At 36.0% G+C, this 17,431-nt stretch overlaps 1 protein-coding gene across 4 annotated transcripts in view; it reads right to left on the reverse strand.

Annotated features, from left to right (window-relative positions):
• Lekr1 (leucine, glutamate and lysine rich 1) overlaps positions 1-17,431 on the reverse strand; it is a 193,518-nt gene that overhangs the window by 44,193 nt on the left and 131,894 nt on the right. Inside the window, exons 8-9 of one of the 4 annotated variants that reach the window (XM_074073918.1) lie at positions 11,832-11,909; positions 11,268-11,471 (exon numbers count right to left, since the gene is read on the reverse strand). In XM_074073918.1, the coding sequence (XP_073930019.1) occupies positions 11,268-11,471; positions 11,832-11,909 (282 nt within the window). Of the gene's footprint in view, positions 1-11,267; positions 11,472-11,831; positions 11,910-17,431 lie in introns of those variants that run through there. The other 3 variants (XM_074073919.1, XR_012448063.1, XR_012448062.1) reach the window with 3 other exon arrangements.

Here is a 17,431-nt window from a genome sequence, read left to right on the forward strand (position 1 = left end):
GTGGTGTTCTTGATGATAGCTATTCTAACAGGAGTGAGGTAGAATCTTAGTGTGGTTTTGATTTGCATTTCCTTTATGGCCAGGTATGGTGAGTATTTTCTCATGTGTTTTTAGGCCATTTGGATTTCTTCCTTTGAAAAAGTTGTTTAGTTCAGTTGCCCACTTTTTATTGGTTCATTGATTTTTGAGGAATTTAGTTTTTTGAGCTCCGTGTATATTCTGGTTATCAGTCCTTTGTCTGAGCTACAGCTAGGAAATATTTTCTCCCACTCTGTGGGTTGTCTCTTCAACTTAGAGACCATTTCTTTTTTTGTGCAGAAGCTTTTTAATTTCATGTAGTACCATTTGTCCATCCTTTCTTTTAGTTGCTGAGCCACTTGAGTTCTGCTGAGGAAGTCCTTGCCTATACCTATTGCTTCCAGGGCATTCCCTGCTCTTTCCTGTACTAACCGCAAGGTTTTGGGTCTGATATTAAGGTACTTAATCCACTTTGAGTTGATACTAATACAGGGTGATAGGCATGGATCTGGTTTCAGTTTTCTGCAGGCAGTTGACCACTTTTCCCAGCAACATTTCTTGAGGAGGCTGTCTATTCTCCATCGTATTTTTTTGGTGCCTTTGTCAAAAATAAGGTGGGCATAGCTATGTGGATTCATGTCTGGGTCCTCTATTCTGTTCCACTGGTCTTCATGTCTGTTTTTGTGCCCATACCATGCTGTTTTTATTGCTATTGCTTTGTAATATAGTTTGAAGTCAGGTATTGTGATACCTCCAGCATTGTTCTTTTGACTGAGTATTGCCTTGGCTATTCGTGGCCCCTTGTGTTTCCATATAAATTTAATGGTAGATTTTTCAATTTCTTTATGAATGTCATTTGAATTTTGATGGGAATTGCATTAAACATGTAGATTACTTTTGGGAGTATAGACATTTTTACTATGTTGATTCTACCAATCCATGAGCATAGGAGATCGCTCCAATTTCTATAGTCTTCCTCAATTCTCTTTCTTCAGAAGTGTATAGTTTTCCTTGTAGAGGTCTTTCACATCTTTTGTTAGGTTTATACCTAGGTATTTGATTTTTTTTGAGGCTATTGTAAATGGAATTGTTTTTCTATAATCTTTCTCAATTTGTTCATTGTTGGTATATAGAAAGGATACTGGTTTTTGTAAGTTCATTTTGTATCCTGCTACATTGCTGAAGCTGTTTATGGTGTCTAGGAGTTTTTGGGTAGAGTTTTTTGGGTCTTTGAGGTATAGGATCATGTCATCTGCAAATAGGGATACTTTGACTATTTCTTTAGCTATTTGTATTCCTTTTATTTCTTTTTTTTTTTTTTGCCTTATTGCTCTGGCTAGGAATTGCAGGACTATGTTGAATAGGATTGGAGAGAGTGGGCATCCTTGTCTTGTTCCTGACTTTAGGGGAAATGGCTTCAGTTTTTCCCCATTAAGTATGATGTTGGCTATAGGTTTGTCATATACCATTTCTATAATGTTGAGGTACATTCCTTCTATTCCTAGTTTTCTTAGAGCTTTTATCATAAAGTGGTGTTGAATCTTATCAAAGGCTTTTTCTGCATCTATTGAGATAATCAAGTGGTTTTTGTCTTTGCTTCTATGAATGTGCTGTATTACATTTATAGATTTGCGTATGTTGAACCACTCCTGCATCGTTGGGATGAAGCCAACTTGATCATGGTGAGTGATCTTTCTGATATGTTGTTGGATTCGGTTTGCCATAATTTTATTGAGGATTTTTGAATTAATTTTGATTAAGGATATTGGCCTGTAGTTCTCCCTTTTAGATGTGTCCTGGTCGGGTTTTGAGATGAGTATGGCTTCATAGAATGAATTAGGCAGTGTTCCTTTCCTTTCTGTTTCAATGAAAAGTCCATTCTTTATACTAAGCTACACTCTACCACAAAATTCAGATCCCTTGCATCATCTCTGAATCCTTTTTTTAGATCTAGTATTAGATACATCTAATCTTTTCTCATTGCTTCTAGGTTTTATGAAAATATGATGAGTGTCAGTAAAGACCCACTAAGCTTTTTTCTTTTAGAATGTGGTTTTCCAGTGCTTTTATTAAATCTTCAATCTGAAGATACAGTTGTACTTCTGATTTTGCCAAGGCATTAGAGAGAAGACACCCTCTCATATTTATTGAGTGAATGGAAACTTTCCAAAGGGGTGAGGTTGGGTAAGAAATGAGATGGGAGAATGGATACAAAGGGGGCACACTGGGTTTTTTTTTCCCCCCCAGGGAGTGAGTTCCCTGAAGACTCTGTGCTACATACTTGAGAAAGAGGAGTCATACTGAGAAGCTGAAACAGACCTCCAAGCAAACACTGAGGAAACTGCAACTTGTAGATATGGGAACATGAGTTATACGATCAGACACTGTCTTTGCCAAGAAATTTAGTCTTGGTTAGCCTTATTGTCCTCATCTATAAAAAGTACAAAATTATATCTGTTTCATAAGTGAGGGCCACAGCTCTGCTAGCAGCACTTTTGGCAAGTTTAAAAGTGGCTTCCCCTAGTATTACACTCATTCCCAAACTGGATAAAGATACAACAAAAAAAGAGAATTACAGGCTAATGTCTTTAATGAACTTAGATGCAAAAATCCTCAAAAAAATATTGGCAAACTGAATTCAACAGCGTATCAAAAAGATCATGCACCTTGATCAAGTTGGTTTCATCCCAGTAATGCAGAGATGGTTCAATATATGTAAATCATTAAATGTAATATAGCATATTAACAGAAACAAAGATAAAAACTCAATAGATGCAGAAAAAAACCTTTGACAAAATTCAACAACCTTTCATGATAAAAGCTCTGATGAAACTAGGAATAGAAGGAATGTACTTCAACATAATAAAGGCTATATATAATAAGCCTATAATCAACATCATGCTTTGGGGAAAAACCAAAGTCATTTCCTTTAAAGTCAGGAATAAGAAAAGGGTGTCCACTCTCTCCACTCTTATTCAGGATAGCCTTGAAATTCCTAGCCAGAGAAATAAAACAGGAAGAAGAAATTAAAGGAATGCAAATGGGAAAGGAAGAAGTCAATCTATCCTTATTTGCAGATGACATGATCTAAAAGACTTGAAAAACTTCACCAAAAAACTCCTAGACATCATAAACACCTCTCATATTTATTGAGTGAACTGAAGCTTTCCAAAGGGGTGAGGTTGGGTAAGAAATGAGATGGGAGAATGGTTACAAAGGAGGCACACTGGGTTTCTGTATCCTGCTTCTATTCCTAGTTTTCTTAGAACTTTTATCATGAAATGGTGTTGAATCTTATGAAAGTCTTTTTCTACATCTACTGAGATGGTCAAGTGGTTTTTGTCTTTAAAGTAGAAGGATATAAAATCAATTTACAAAAATCAGTAGCTTTTCTATATACCAACAATGAACAGACTGAGAAAGAAATAGGAAAACAATTTCATTTATAGTAGCCTCAAAAAAAAAAAAAAAAAAAAAAAAAAAAAAAAACCAAGGAATAAAATTAAGGATGTGAAATACCTCTGATGTTTTTCTATGTAGTTTTTCTATGATGAAAACTATAAACCATTGAAGAAAGAAATCAAAGAAGACTACAGAAGATGGAAAGATCTCCCATACTCATGGACTGACAGAATCAATATTGTGAAAATGGTTGTAATAACAAAAGTAATTTACGTGTTCAATGCACTTCCCATCAGAATTCAAATGGTATTCATCCCAGAAATTGAAAAATCAACCCTAAAGTTCATTTGGAAGCTCAGAAGACTGGAAATAGCCAAGGCAATAGTGAGCAAAAAAGAGCAATGCTGGAGGTATCACAATACCTGACTTCAAACTATACTATAGAGACATAGCAATAAAAAATAGCATGGTGCTGGCACAAAAACAGACATGAAGACCAGTGGAACAAAACAGAAGACCCACATATAAACCCTCATAGCTATGCCCACCTGATTTTTGACAAAGGCACCAAAGACATACGATGGAGAAAAGACAGCCACTTCAACAAATGTTGCTGAGAAAACTGGATATCTGCATGCAGAAAACTAAAACTAGAAACATGTCTTTCGCCCTGTACAAGTATTAACTCAAAATAGATTAAGGATCTTAATATAAGACCTGAAACTTTGAAGCTAGTGCAGGGAAGAGCAGGGAATACACTGGAATTATAATAGGCACAGGCAATGACTTCCTAAATAGAACTCAAATGGCTCAGCAATTAAGAGAAAGGATTAACAAATGGGACTATGTGAAATTTAAAAGCTTCTGCACAACAAAAGAAATGGTCACCAAATTGAATAGGCTGCCCATAGAGTGGGAGAAAATCTTTGCTAGCTATACCTATGACAAAGGATTAATAACCAGAACACACAGGGAGCACAAAAAAACTAAACTCCTTAAAAATTAATAATCCAATGGGCAACTGAACTAAACAGAACTTTTTCAAAGGAAGAAGTCCAAATAGTCAAAAAACACATGAAGAAATATTCAACATCCCTAGCCGTAAAGGAAATGTAAATCAAACCATGTTAAGATTCCACCTTACTCCTGTTAGAATGGCTACCATGAAGAACACAAACAGCAGCAAACGTTGGTGAGGATGTGAGGGAAAAAGGAACCCTCATACACTGCTGGTGGGAATGTAAATTAGTACAGCTACTATGTAAAATAGTATGGGGGCACCTTAAAAACTAACAATAGAACTTCCATATGATCCAGCAATACCATTCTTAGGGATATACCCAAAGGAATGTAAGTCAGGTTACAATAAAGGCACCTGCACAGACATGTTTACTGTAGTATTATTCACAATAGCTAAGCTATAGAAACAGGCAAGATGCCCCACTACTGATGAATGTATTAAGAAAATGTACTATTTATACACAATAGAATTTTATTCAACCATAAAGAAGAATTAAATTATGTCGGTTGCAGGTAAATGGACGGAACTGAAGTACATTATCTTAAGTGAAATTAGCCAAGTTCAGAAAGCCAAAGGATGCATATTTTCTCTTATGTGAATACAAATACAAGCAATATTATGAAAAATAGGTCACATATGAGAGAGGGAGGTAAAAGAAGGAAGCTAAGAAGGTGAATATGATTGATGTAATTCTTATACATAAATGAATATAGAATTTTTAAACCTACTGAAATCACCATAAGAAGGGGACTAAGGTAGAATGGAGAAAAACAGGGAGATAAACCAACTCAGGTTATCGTACATATATACATGGAAATGTCATGAGGAAACACTCTGTATAGCTATCTTAAACAAACAAAAATATATTTTTTAACAAAATTGGAGAACAGGAGGACAGAACAGGTCCTGTCTGGAGGTTGGTACCAGTGGGACGAGGGGAAAGGATGTGGGGAAAGGGTGTAGGAAGGTGAATATGGGAAAATAGTGTGTACACATATATGTAAATGGAAAAATGAGACCTGTCGAAACTATTCCAGAAATGGAGGGAGGAATAAAGGAGAATGGTGGAGGGAGTAAATTCAACTATGATATATTTGATATATTGTAAGAACTTCTGTAAATGTCACAATGTACCCCTAGCACAACAATAAAAAAAGGAGAAACAATACCACCGCCCCTCAAAAAAACAAAAAACAAACAAACAAAATGTGGTTTCCCCTTTGGGGTAGACCTATGGGCACAGAGGTTGGTAAGGAGGGATGGTACACATATGCAAGAAAATAACCCCTTCCTCTCTGGCAATTGGCTGGGAGAGCACAGTGAAGGCTAGTTTTTAGGCTGACTTAGCCCCCCGACTGGGTCCTGTACACCTTGTTCAGGCCAATGTGAAGACAAGATAAGATAATGCCCGTAGAAGCACTTAAAGTGATTGTGAAATGTGTGGATTATGTGTGAGAGAGCTTGGGAGGGATAAAGGGGAAGGAGGAGGAGAGGAAAAAGGAGGGAGAGGGAGGAAGGGAGGAAAGGAGGATAAAAAATAGTGGGGGGGGGGTGGGAAGAAGGGGACAGAATGGGAAAATAGGAGACTCCATGAGCCTCCAGAAACAATTTGTTAGATTTTATATGCATTTTTCTGGGGTGAGAGTTATAGTTTTCAATTGAAAAAGAATAACAGAGAGCAAAGACAAAAGAGAAGTTAATTATGTGAGTGCGGGTGAGGGCAGTGGTCCTTCCCTATAGGTTGAAGCAACATGCTTTGGTAGAGACAGGGAATAAATAAGTGAATTACCCTAATGTAGGTAGAGAGACAAGCAAAAAGATACAAATATAAATTATTTATCTCATGAAATGGTTTACACATTGGCAACTTGCACCTCACTTTCTAATTATGCTTTTCTTCTAAAATACTCTACACCATCCTCGTTATATTATGGGGAAATACATCTAATTAGTCTATCTCTACCTGTCATTTTTTCTCAGCATTTACCAACACAGGATTACTGCAGCACTTTAGAAAGCGGAGGGTATGAGAGTGATTATAAACAGTACGTGTTCTGACTGTGTGATTGTGGACCATGTTAGTCCAAGCCGAGTGTCTCTATGTGTTACATGTACATGACTCTTCAAGCTTAAACACATACGTTCTTATAAATATGTGTGTAAGTTTATTGTGGGGAATGTAGAATACATTCTTACCACAGAAATAGTTTTTCATAAAAATGGAATTAGGACACCCCACAAATGATGTGGCATATTCATGGTTCTGGGCAGAGTTCTGGCCCTGGTCACAGCAATCTTGTATCCCAGGAGGAGAAGAGCTCAGGGGTCTCTTTACAAAGGATTTCAAACACAGCTGCACTTTTCACTATCCTTCATGCCTGGCTGCATTCTTCCCCATCCACAACGGAGGCCCCTCTCAGCAGTATCTGAACCAATGTGTCTGTGACCAAGCTGGCCAGACTGTCTCTTCCCAGAGATTCCCAGGATCAGAAGAGGCTGACTTCTCTTTCTTCCAGTGAAGCCTCTTCTGACTTTAGCTTCCTCAGTAGAGTGTGTGAAGAATGCAGAATTAAACAGATCTGCACTGATGGATGAACTCTTTCCTCCTAAGAAATTTCCTTCTGGTTCCAAACTCAGAAATACTGTCAGTTGTTTTTCCTGAGGGTCAGTTCTAGCTTTATATCCTTTCTCCTCTTCTGAAGCTATATGGCCTCTAGGATGCACGTTTTGCAACCTGAGCAATGGCTGTGTTGTCCTCGGGGCTAAGGAGGAGGGTGGCAAGTGTCTGAGTCTGCCGGGACATACAAAAGCACACACTGTAGCTGGGAGTGAGCTGGGCTCTGGACTTTGGTGAGCACATTGGCAGCCTGGTTAGTTGTCATACTTCCACAGCAGTGGTTTGGGACCCTGCTACACAGTATATTCCCAAACACCTCTCCGACCTATTCAACTAGAATCTCTTTCAAGCATCTCTATGTTCAAAGTGTTTCCTGAGCCTAGCATTTTCTTTTGGAGGATTTTCACTCCTCCAACTGTTTATGGACACCTCTAATTAGAGGTTCCATTGGTGCTTCAAATCAAAGCTTCAAAAACAAACTAGGGAGGTGAGAGAAAAGGTCAACTTACTGAAGGAAATAAAGCAGAGAGAGAGAAAGTCAAATTCTTGCATGAACCTTGAGAAATACAATGTCAGGTGATTTCAGGAGGGAAGGGGAAAGAACCAAAGCTAAAATAGGAGACCTGGAGGCCCAAGCGGTAGAGTACCTGCCCATCAAGTACAAAGCCCTAAGTTCAAACCCTAGTATTCTCCAAAACTGAGACAGGAAACAGGCAGAACAAGAGGTTTCCCTGAAGTCAAAGAAGACACAGTTTCAGAGCAGGTTTTGGCAGCAATTCTAAAAGCTTCCAAAGGTCATTTGTTCTTCAAGATGTCTTTTTACCCTTTTGGCTTACCATAAAGTAATCTCTGGCTATTTTGCTATCATTCATTTAAGTAACCCAATAGCAGTGGGAAATAGAGATTTTAATTTCTTATATATCTCCCAGACTTAACTATATATAAAATCCTTTATTAGAACTGACTTTCCCCCATGATCAATACCTTCACCCAGCAATCATAATGATCTTGCTTCATTAACATTCCTCTGCTTAAATCCCTTCAACGATTTCTTTCCACTGCACTAAAAATAATACTCAAACTTCCAAAAGCCTACAAGACCCAGCATGGCTTGGTGGCCTCTTTACCTCCTCTCTATGCCACATGCCACACTGCACTCCTATCATGCCCTGGAACTCACCAAGCTTTTTCTTTCTTTCTTTTTAAACCTCTCCCCTAGCTCTTGTTCTGGTAACTCCTATTTTCCTGTGTGTATAAATTTGGAAGTTTCATTTATGATCTTCTGTGTAAAGCAGGCATCCTTTCTATAATACTTCTTTACTTACATCACATCAGTTATCACAACCTGTAATTATTCTAACTAGTTCTCTACCTTTTTTTTTTTTTTTTTTTTTACTGTTTGTCTCTTCCATTAGAATAAAAGCTTCATAAGGAAGAGATTCGCCATTGTATCCTATATGTATGCATAGTACCTGGCATATAAAAATATTCAACAAATAACTGACTAGCTAAATTATCCAAAACAAGTGATTAATTTATTCATTCTTCCATGCACTCACTCACTCAAATATTTATTGAGTGGATATATGTGCCAGATGCTGGGGATACAGTAAGAGGATAAGATAGACAAAATATGAAAGTAACTTAGAACAAAAAAGGGGGGCGGGCAGTGATTATGTCTAGGAGTAACTGTGTGATTCTACAACTTGCTGACCTACAAGTGCATTTTTATTTTTGCTTATGGGACAGACATCGTCTCAGTAAACTGAGTGCCACCAAATGAGCAAGTAATATCACATATGCTTCTGGATAGAATCAAAGCACAGAGAGCAAAGAAGGAACTGGGGCAAGTGTACAAGAAAAATAAAGGAAAAGAGAAAGAGGTAGTTCTGTGATATTGCTAGTCTCTAAAAGCTGACAGAAGCTATTCTTTTCATTTAAAGCTTATAACAGAAGGAAAGATTAAAATCATAATAAATATTTAAAAACATAGCAAAACATATACATCCAACTGAGTGTGCTATTTCAGAGCAACCTCACAAAAAACACTATATTTATTCTATTGATACAACTAATCCTGAAAACATTTATAAAACTCACCTTTTCAAATTGCAGTCAGAGACAATTTATTAAGCAGAGGGGAAAGAGAAAACATTTTATTCCGGTTTTGATCCCAAATGGTATTTCCCAGATTGGCTTCCTACTGTATTCCTTAATTTACTTTCATTGAACCTATTGAAGAAGGTTTTGGATATCAAATTTATTCTTAAAGAGTAAATATTCTTCAAATTGATGATAGTCTAAATTATGCATATTTAAGTTAATCCTTAGAGAAGAGTTCCAGAAACATTAGTAAAGATAGGATTGTCTCAATGACTACTGTAAGGAGACAACATTCATCTGAGCAAAGAGTTAAGCCTAATTAATCTGGCATCACTGGAAGTGAGGTGTCCTAGATAATACAAGAATTGCTGAGGGCTGGAGGTGTGGCTCAAGTGGTAGAGCACCTGTTTTGCAAATGTGAAGCCCTGAGTTCAAACCTTAGTCCCACCAAAAATAAAAAATAATTAAAAAAGAGTTGCTGAGATAATCAAGGTTTTAAACTAAAGACTTAAACTTCTAATTTATTTCATGATATCTTTTTGAAAATGTATAATCTTATTCCTTTCATATATAGTATATAACTGATTTTAATCTTTTTTAGACTCAGGGTCATCACTGTGGCCATTAGTTATTAACCCCTATTAAATACAGGGAGGACACTCTCAGACTTATTGATATGAACAGGGATATTGGTCTCTGTTGGATGGGCTAAAATTTTTCTTCACATATATAGTTCTTTGCTTATGCATACTTGATATTTAGCTGTTATTTAACAACTCTTATAAATTTTCTGGTTATGATATTGCTGCTTCTAATATCCTACAGACTGAGCAAGTCCATAATCATGAAATGTCAGGGAAGGGGGTGGAATGAGGAATCATGTAGGTATAAGGTTCACCATCTTTGCAAGCAGCAACTTATTGTTATCTCAGAATGAAGAAGAAAGGGTGAATGGCAATTCTTCATTTTATTCAAAGAGAAGTGGGTGTAAAATCACCCCAAGAAGGACCAGAGACAAGCTTTGTTTCTCTATGAACTACAGATGATCTCCTGCTAGCTTGGAGTAGAAACAGACATGATGTTGGCCTTTTTGGGGAGAATGAGTTCTGAAACAAATCTAATTACCTAATTATAAGCTGCTTGATACTCATTCCCTGGTCCCACACTCAGATACTCCCTCAGAAAACAGTTGCTTCATAAAGAATTAAAAAATATGAAATTTCTAAGTTATATTCTTTTATAAAATTAAGATAATAAATTCTTTAAAAAGATTAAAATGACAGAAAGAATGAAAAACAAATAGCACATGTGTTTTCTTTGCAGACAATAATTCAAAACAAAAATTTCTGTCTTTATAGAACTTGTGTTCTTCTAGAATATAAATTAGAACAATAAATGTAAAGACTCCCAGATTTTAAAAACTAACAAAACAAACAGTATTTGTGCTATATATCAACTATGCATTTAAAGCAAAAGGATTCAAAAAGAATGAGGAAAGACAAACTAGGAGAATGAAAACAAAAAGTAGGAAAGCAGAGCCGAGATGTTATTATAGATTAGGTTAATTTAAAAAATATACCATTGGAATAAAAATTCTTCATTCTTGGAAGAATGGAACAATACACTTCTCGGTATCCTTGATACCACCTAAGGAGGAATCTTTGCATATGGTAATCTCTCAAAAAGATGGACTGAAAAAGGAACAGTGAAGAAAAGTAGGAGCCAATAAAAAGGAAAAGTACAATAAAAAAGATATTTTTTCTGTAAAAATAATAGAATTCACAAATTGTTTGCTCAGGTAAAATAGGTAGTGCAAGTATTCACAAATAATCCGATTATTTTTAATAAAATCTGACACCAAATGCAATTTGAGTTCCATCTCTTCTTTCACTAACTGTGAGACTTTAAGTGAGTAACTTGATCCATGTGGGATTCAGTTTAATCACTTAAAAATGAGGTTAGGATGTGCAATGACCATGCAGGTTGAAATAGGTCTTTAGTGTTGTGATTTTACTGCTATTAACATGTAGGACATTGATGTTTCAAATACATGGAATGCTGACTTAGACAGAAAGTACTTTTGTAAGAAATGACTCTTGACTGCACCTTTCATTTTTCAGTGTCATAACCTCTTCCTTTGTCTGATTCAGAAGAGTTCTGGTTATCTCTAATTCATTTTCTGCAAGGTTAATTCTTCTTTTTATGTCTTCTTCTTGCCTTTCTTTTGCAGTCAGCTCTTCCTGTAAAGTTTTATATATTTGTTGACAAGTCATTAAAGAGTCTTCTTTTTCTTTAAGCAGCCTACTGTTCCTATAAAGGAATAGAAAAATAATCCCACCAGCATTCATCAGACACTATGTTTTTATATTTATATTATGATTTCATATTTATGGAAATATCATTTGAAATTAAAGACTATAACTGTAGCTTTAAAAAAGTTAAAAAGTTAAGAACACGGATAGTTCTGTAATGTTAACATATTTCCACCTAGGTAGAGGCAAAAGCAATGAAAAATTGCAAGACATTATAGATTTGAGTTAGACATTGCATATGTGAATATGAAAGTAAGAAAATAAGAAAAGTGACGTACATTTTAAATAAAGTGATATTTCAAATATGGTTTCAAATTCAATAATTAAAAATATTAATTATAAAATTTGCACTGTATACCGTGACTCAGAAATAACGGATTCAAACTTCAGTTTTCTAAGTTCTCGTTGACAGTCATCAGCTTCATTAGATTTATTCCTAAAATAATGCAAAAGTGTTTCAAATTAGCTCCATATATTATTTCAAAATAGTTAAAGTATAAATGTTTTTCTATATAATTATTTTATCCATCCATAGAAAGAAATTATTAACACTTTCATACTATTATTTCTTTAAAGAAAAGAAATGAGCATTCAGTAGCTTATAATGGTGAAATTAGCTTCTATCAGACTGATATGTATTCAAATAAAGGGAAAAAACTTTGCACAGCACTAAAAAGCAAAAACAAAACAAAATCCTACCTAAAAGCACTGGGGATTCTAGAGCAAAGGTGGCACTTGGCCTGAGGTGACAGCATGCAGTTAGGTTGTTTTAAAATGATTTTAAGCTGAGGTCCCAGTATGCACTATGCAGGGGAAGTAAAACTCTGGTAGAAAACTCCAGTCTTTCTGGCCTGAAAAGTGAGGACAGTGTTTGGAGCAATCACAGCTGCTAGAAAGTGAAGGTGAACCTTGAATAGGAGAAAGCCAGTGACAGGGAATCCCAAAAATGCTTTCTTTTTTTTCTTTTTTTGGCAGTGTTGAGGATTGAATTTAGGGTCTTGCATTTGTTAGGCAAATGCTCTACCACACCCCTAGCCTTTTCTTATTTTTCAGATAGAGTATTATACTTTTTGCAAGGGTTAGCCTCAGACTGTGATACTTCTGCCTACGCATCCTGTGTAGCTGGGATTACAGGCGTGAGCAACCATGCCAACTCAAATATAAATTCTGCTAATTCCTGAACTACAAGTACACCAAGCAGATTCCATGTAGACTAGTTAAAGATAAAAGAACTGAACTGAGACTGAGCTACTGCCCTAGAGACAGGGTTTATAGTTTGAGGTCAACCAAGTTAATTACCTTCACAAAGCAACATTACCTGTACTACCAAAACCATTTTTTGGAGGAAAATATAAGAACCAGACACTTTACAACATAACATTCCTGATGTCCAGAATGTAGTAAAAATTATTTAACTTATAAAGAAACAAAAAACTGTGACTCATTCTCAAGTGAAAGATAGTAGAGACTGTCTGAAATGACTCAGATATTGAAATTAGGAAAGATTTTTGAAGACACAATTATAACTCTGTTCAAAGACATAAAGGAAAATCTGCTATAATTAATAAAAGCATGAGAAATTTTGGCAGAGAAGTAAATCCCATGCAAAGGAGCCAAATGAAAGATCTAAAACTGAAATAAACATCTGCCTTGATCTTATATTTGTTTAGGTCTTGGAGCAATACTCAAAATGTTAATACATTAAAATTAATATTCCAATTTAAATTTACACTGCTCATTAATAATGCTGTCATTTTCTGAATATACCTAAAAATAGCTTATGAACTGCTCTATGAAATGATTAGATTATAAATGGACCTGCATTACTTACAGAATGATTTTAATTTCTAATAAAAATCAACATAAACATAGACAACATTTATTTTTAACCTTTTTATTATAAAATAGAATAAACTGTAAGACACAGAAAGTGGCATAAATCAAATATATAATATGATGAATTGTTTATTATAAGGAGAACACTCGTATCTACCATCTAGGTAGAAAAATAAAACTTTCTCAGTTACTCTAATAGCCCTTCATGACGCTGCTCCCAGTCATTGCCAACTACCTCGTCCCTAACAGTAACCATTCTCAGGAATTTTATGGTAATCATTCTGATTATCTTTGGAGTTTTATTATCTAAGCTTCTTATTTTTTCTCCTAAATGCTATATTTTAATTTTGGTCTTATTTTAATGCCTTAAAAATATTCTATTTCCTCCATTGTTCCCTTTTGTAAAATGGTTCTATTAAGGTATCCCAAAAATACAGCACCCTAGCATGATGACAATTTTAAGTTAGGGACCCTTAGAAAGCAGCAGGCGCTGGAACAGACTTTCCTCTGACCTTCCTTTATCTGCTTAAAGGCTGAACCTAGCACAGAAGAAAATAATTGCCTTTGGTCTCTTCTTTGAATTTTCATTAACTAAACTCATGTTTGCAGGGAGGAAGATGAGAGAATGAAATGACACCTGGACAGATTTTGCCAAAAGAGTTCAATTCCCAAAGTTAATCATTTACCAACTACTGTCTGAGCTGGGGACCAATTCATTTACTTCAAATCATTTACTAACTCTCAAAATTTTCACCTTCTCAATCTCCCTCTTCCCTATGACCAAGGGTATATAAGCATGTGGAGCTCAAGCGATATAGGGCCATCACACAACCATGACAGTCCCCGAGCTCATTAGTGACTAAAATATTGCAGTTCATTCCAGCAAAGGAGGGACAAAGGACAAGCTTTCCCACTGCCCTTAAACCACTTATGTGGTTTTCCGGTTGAGGATCCCTATTCCCAATCCAATTGAGAGGCACTCAGGGTCAATGTAAAATGAGGAAAAAAATTTTAAATTTTATTTTATCGTTTTTACATTTATTTACATGTGCATATATTATTTGGGCCACACCTCCCCCTTCCTCCCCCATCCCAATTTTTATTTTTAAAAAGCATGAGGTGTTCTTTATTCTTTGAAAATGTCCAAGTCATAAAAAGACAAAGAAAATATGTGAAAATATTCCAGATTAAAGGCGCCTAAAGAGACACCCAGGCAGACTGTCCCGGGGCTGGATCCTGTACTACAGGACAAAATGCTATAAAATACATCATTAGGTCAACTGACAAAATTGAAATATGGGTGGCAGATTAAAGTATTTTATGTAAATTTATGACACTGGTTACCCAACTCAGGTTATGTAAAAATATCATTGTCCTAGGAAAGTATCTTGAGGTAAAAGGCCATGTTGTATGTAATTTATCCTCAAAGAACTGAGGAACCCCCCACCCCTTCTGTGTGTCTGTGTGTGTGTGTGTGTGTGTGTGTATGTGTGTGTGTGTGTGTGTGTGTGTGTGTGGGTGAGAGAGAGAGAGAGAGAGAGAGAGAGAGAGAGAGAGAGAGAGAGAGAGGAGAGAGAGAGGAGAAAAAAATTGCAAGAGAGAGAGAGAGAAAAAAGCAAATGGATTAAAATGTTAACAATAGGTAAGTCTGGGTAAATACTATTTGTGTGCGCTTTTTGAACTATTATTATTTTTATAATTCTTTGTAAGTTTAAAGTTATTTTCAAATAAAACATTAACAAAGAAGAATAAGGAAAAAATTAACACACCACTAGACAAGTGGGCAAAGAAGCTATGCCCACTTGTCACAAATGAAAGAATGAAAGGAGCCATAAACACAGGGGCATCATTCTTTATAATTTTTAAAGTTATAATACCCAATGTTAGTTAGGAAGTAGAGAAATATGTATTTACAAACACTATTGGGATTATAAATCAGTATAATCTTATTGGAGGGCAATTAAAAGCCTTAAAACATTCACATTTGATTCTAGCAAAATTTACCCGAGGAAATAATTGTATGTGAGTAGAAAGACCTATCTTTATGAATAATTTTCAAAGTATCTTACTTTAAAAGGTGAAATATTTGGACAGTCTAAAAACAAGAGATTAGTAAGTAAATTGTGGCTCATGCAGATTGAAATACAATGTAGCCATTTAGTAGTTATCCACAAACACACCATGCAATGATGTGAAAAAACATCTAGGATATACCACTGAGTGTAAAAAGTTTGCAGAACAGTATATAATGTATGATAATAATTATTAGTTGTTTAAAAATACTCATTACTTACAAAAATGGAGAAGGTTACATCAAGACAAAACCATAGCTTTTTTAAAAAATATATTCCTGTATTTTTCAAGTTTTACATATGTGCTTTGAAATCAAACAAAATGTTACTTCTAAAACCGCTTTGAGACTCAGCAGCCCCAACCATAACTTTCACTATTTGTTTAGACTCATACATGCTTCTCCAAATCCAAACTCCTTTTAGTGGTTATTTTAGGTAATCAATCTTGGCAGCAAAATATTGTTATTTTTTAATCCTGCTTGCTAGGGGTCCTACCATCCCCTGCCTTCATGGACACTTAGCCACTTTTCTTTGGTCTACACTTCAATTCCTGATTGTTATCTTCACTTTCATTAGGATTGGAAGAATTGGAAGGCATAGAAAGAATGCCTGCATCTCTTTAAACACTGCATTCCTTCTTTTACTCTCAGCAAACAGTGTTAATCTTTTTCTTCAAGTGCTGTGAATAAGGTGCCCACTGCTGCTGACAATTAAAGCAAAGGAAATAAGATGAAATAATTGGATATCTTCTCCTAATTTGGAAAGTGATGGTCCATATTATTCCACTCTTACATGAAATGGCCATTCTTAAACTGTTTTCTTGATATTTCCACTGTGCTGTCTAAAAGGGATCTCAACTCCAACAGATCAAAAGCACTGTTCTTGATTCCTTCCATATCTCTTTTTTCACAGATTTTCCCACTTCAATAAATGCACTCAACACAATAACAATAATATGTAACACCTTATATATGCAGTCTTCCTTCATTATTAGCATTTTACAATGGAAAGAACTGAGAACAAATTAACTTGCCAAAGGTGACTACTAAGAAGTGGTGCTGGAATGTGAGTAGACTTTTAGTCACTGTACTCTAGGCCCTCTCAGTTGTTCTACCCTGATGCTGCAAAGCCTCAAGCCCTATTGTTTTTTCCTTTCACTTCCAGTCTCCTTCCTCTGCTGCCATATTTACTCCATGGGTAAATCCTGTCCGGCACACATTTCTCTCCATCTCCTCACTATGGCCTTGGGCTAAACCATAGTTACTTCCTCCTAGCATGAATGCCAGTCTCTCTGATTTCTTTTTACTCTCGCTCCAGTGCATTCTCTAAGTAGTAGCCACAGTGACCTTTGAAAATACAGATTGCTCTCTTGCCTAAAATCCCTCCACAGCTTCCCACTGCTCTCCAAATAAATCCAAAGTCATTGCTGAAACAAATGATTACAAACTTAAAGTGTTTTAAAGCAGCACAATGTATTATCTTATGATCTGGTGGTCAGAAGTCCTAAAATCAAGGTATTACTAGGGCTGTTCCCTCTGGGTCCTTGCCTTTACTAGGAAGAATGCTCCAAGAAACACGTGTTTCTTGGCTGAAACCTCTTCCTCCATCTTCCAGTCACACCATTGCAACCTATGCTTCCATCCTCACAACTACTTTTTGGACTTTAACCTACTTGCTTCCTTCTTGTTAGAACCCTTGTGATAACACTGGGATTGTCTGCATCCCAATGTTATCCCAGGATAATTTCCCCATTTGAAGTTCCCTTGGCCATGTAAGGAACATACCCCTAGATTCTGGAGACAGGACATTAAAATCTCTGGGGAGCCATTATCTATCATAACTGAGCTTCATGCTTTTTGAACTTTTTGTAAAACTCATTTACAAGAATTTGGAGCTTTGTCCTTGATCTCCCTGCTCTAGATATTGGTCTGTTAGCATGACTAACTCCTTTCTGTCAGTGAGAGCTCACTTAGAAGTCATCTGCTGGGCTAAGGGAATGGCTCAAATGGTAGAGCACCTGCCTAGCAAATACGAGTTCAAACCCCAGTAT

The sequence above is a fragment of the Castor canadensis genome, chromosome 5 (assembly GCF_047511655.1).
Source record: "Castor canadensis chromosome 5, mCasCan1.hap1v2, whole genome shotgun sequence".
In the NCBI taxonomy this organism is placed as follows: Eukaryota; Metazoa; Chordata; class Mammalia; order Rodentia; family Castoridae; genus Castor; species Castor canadensis.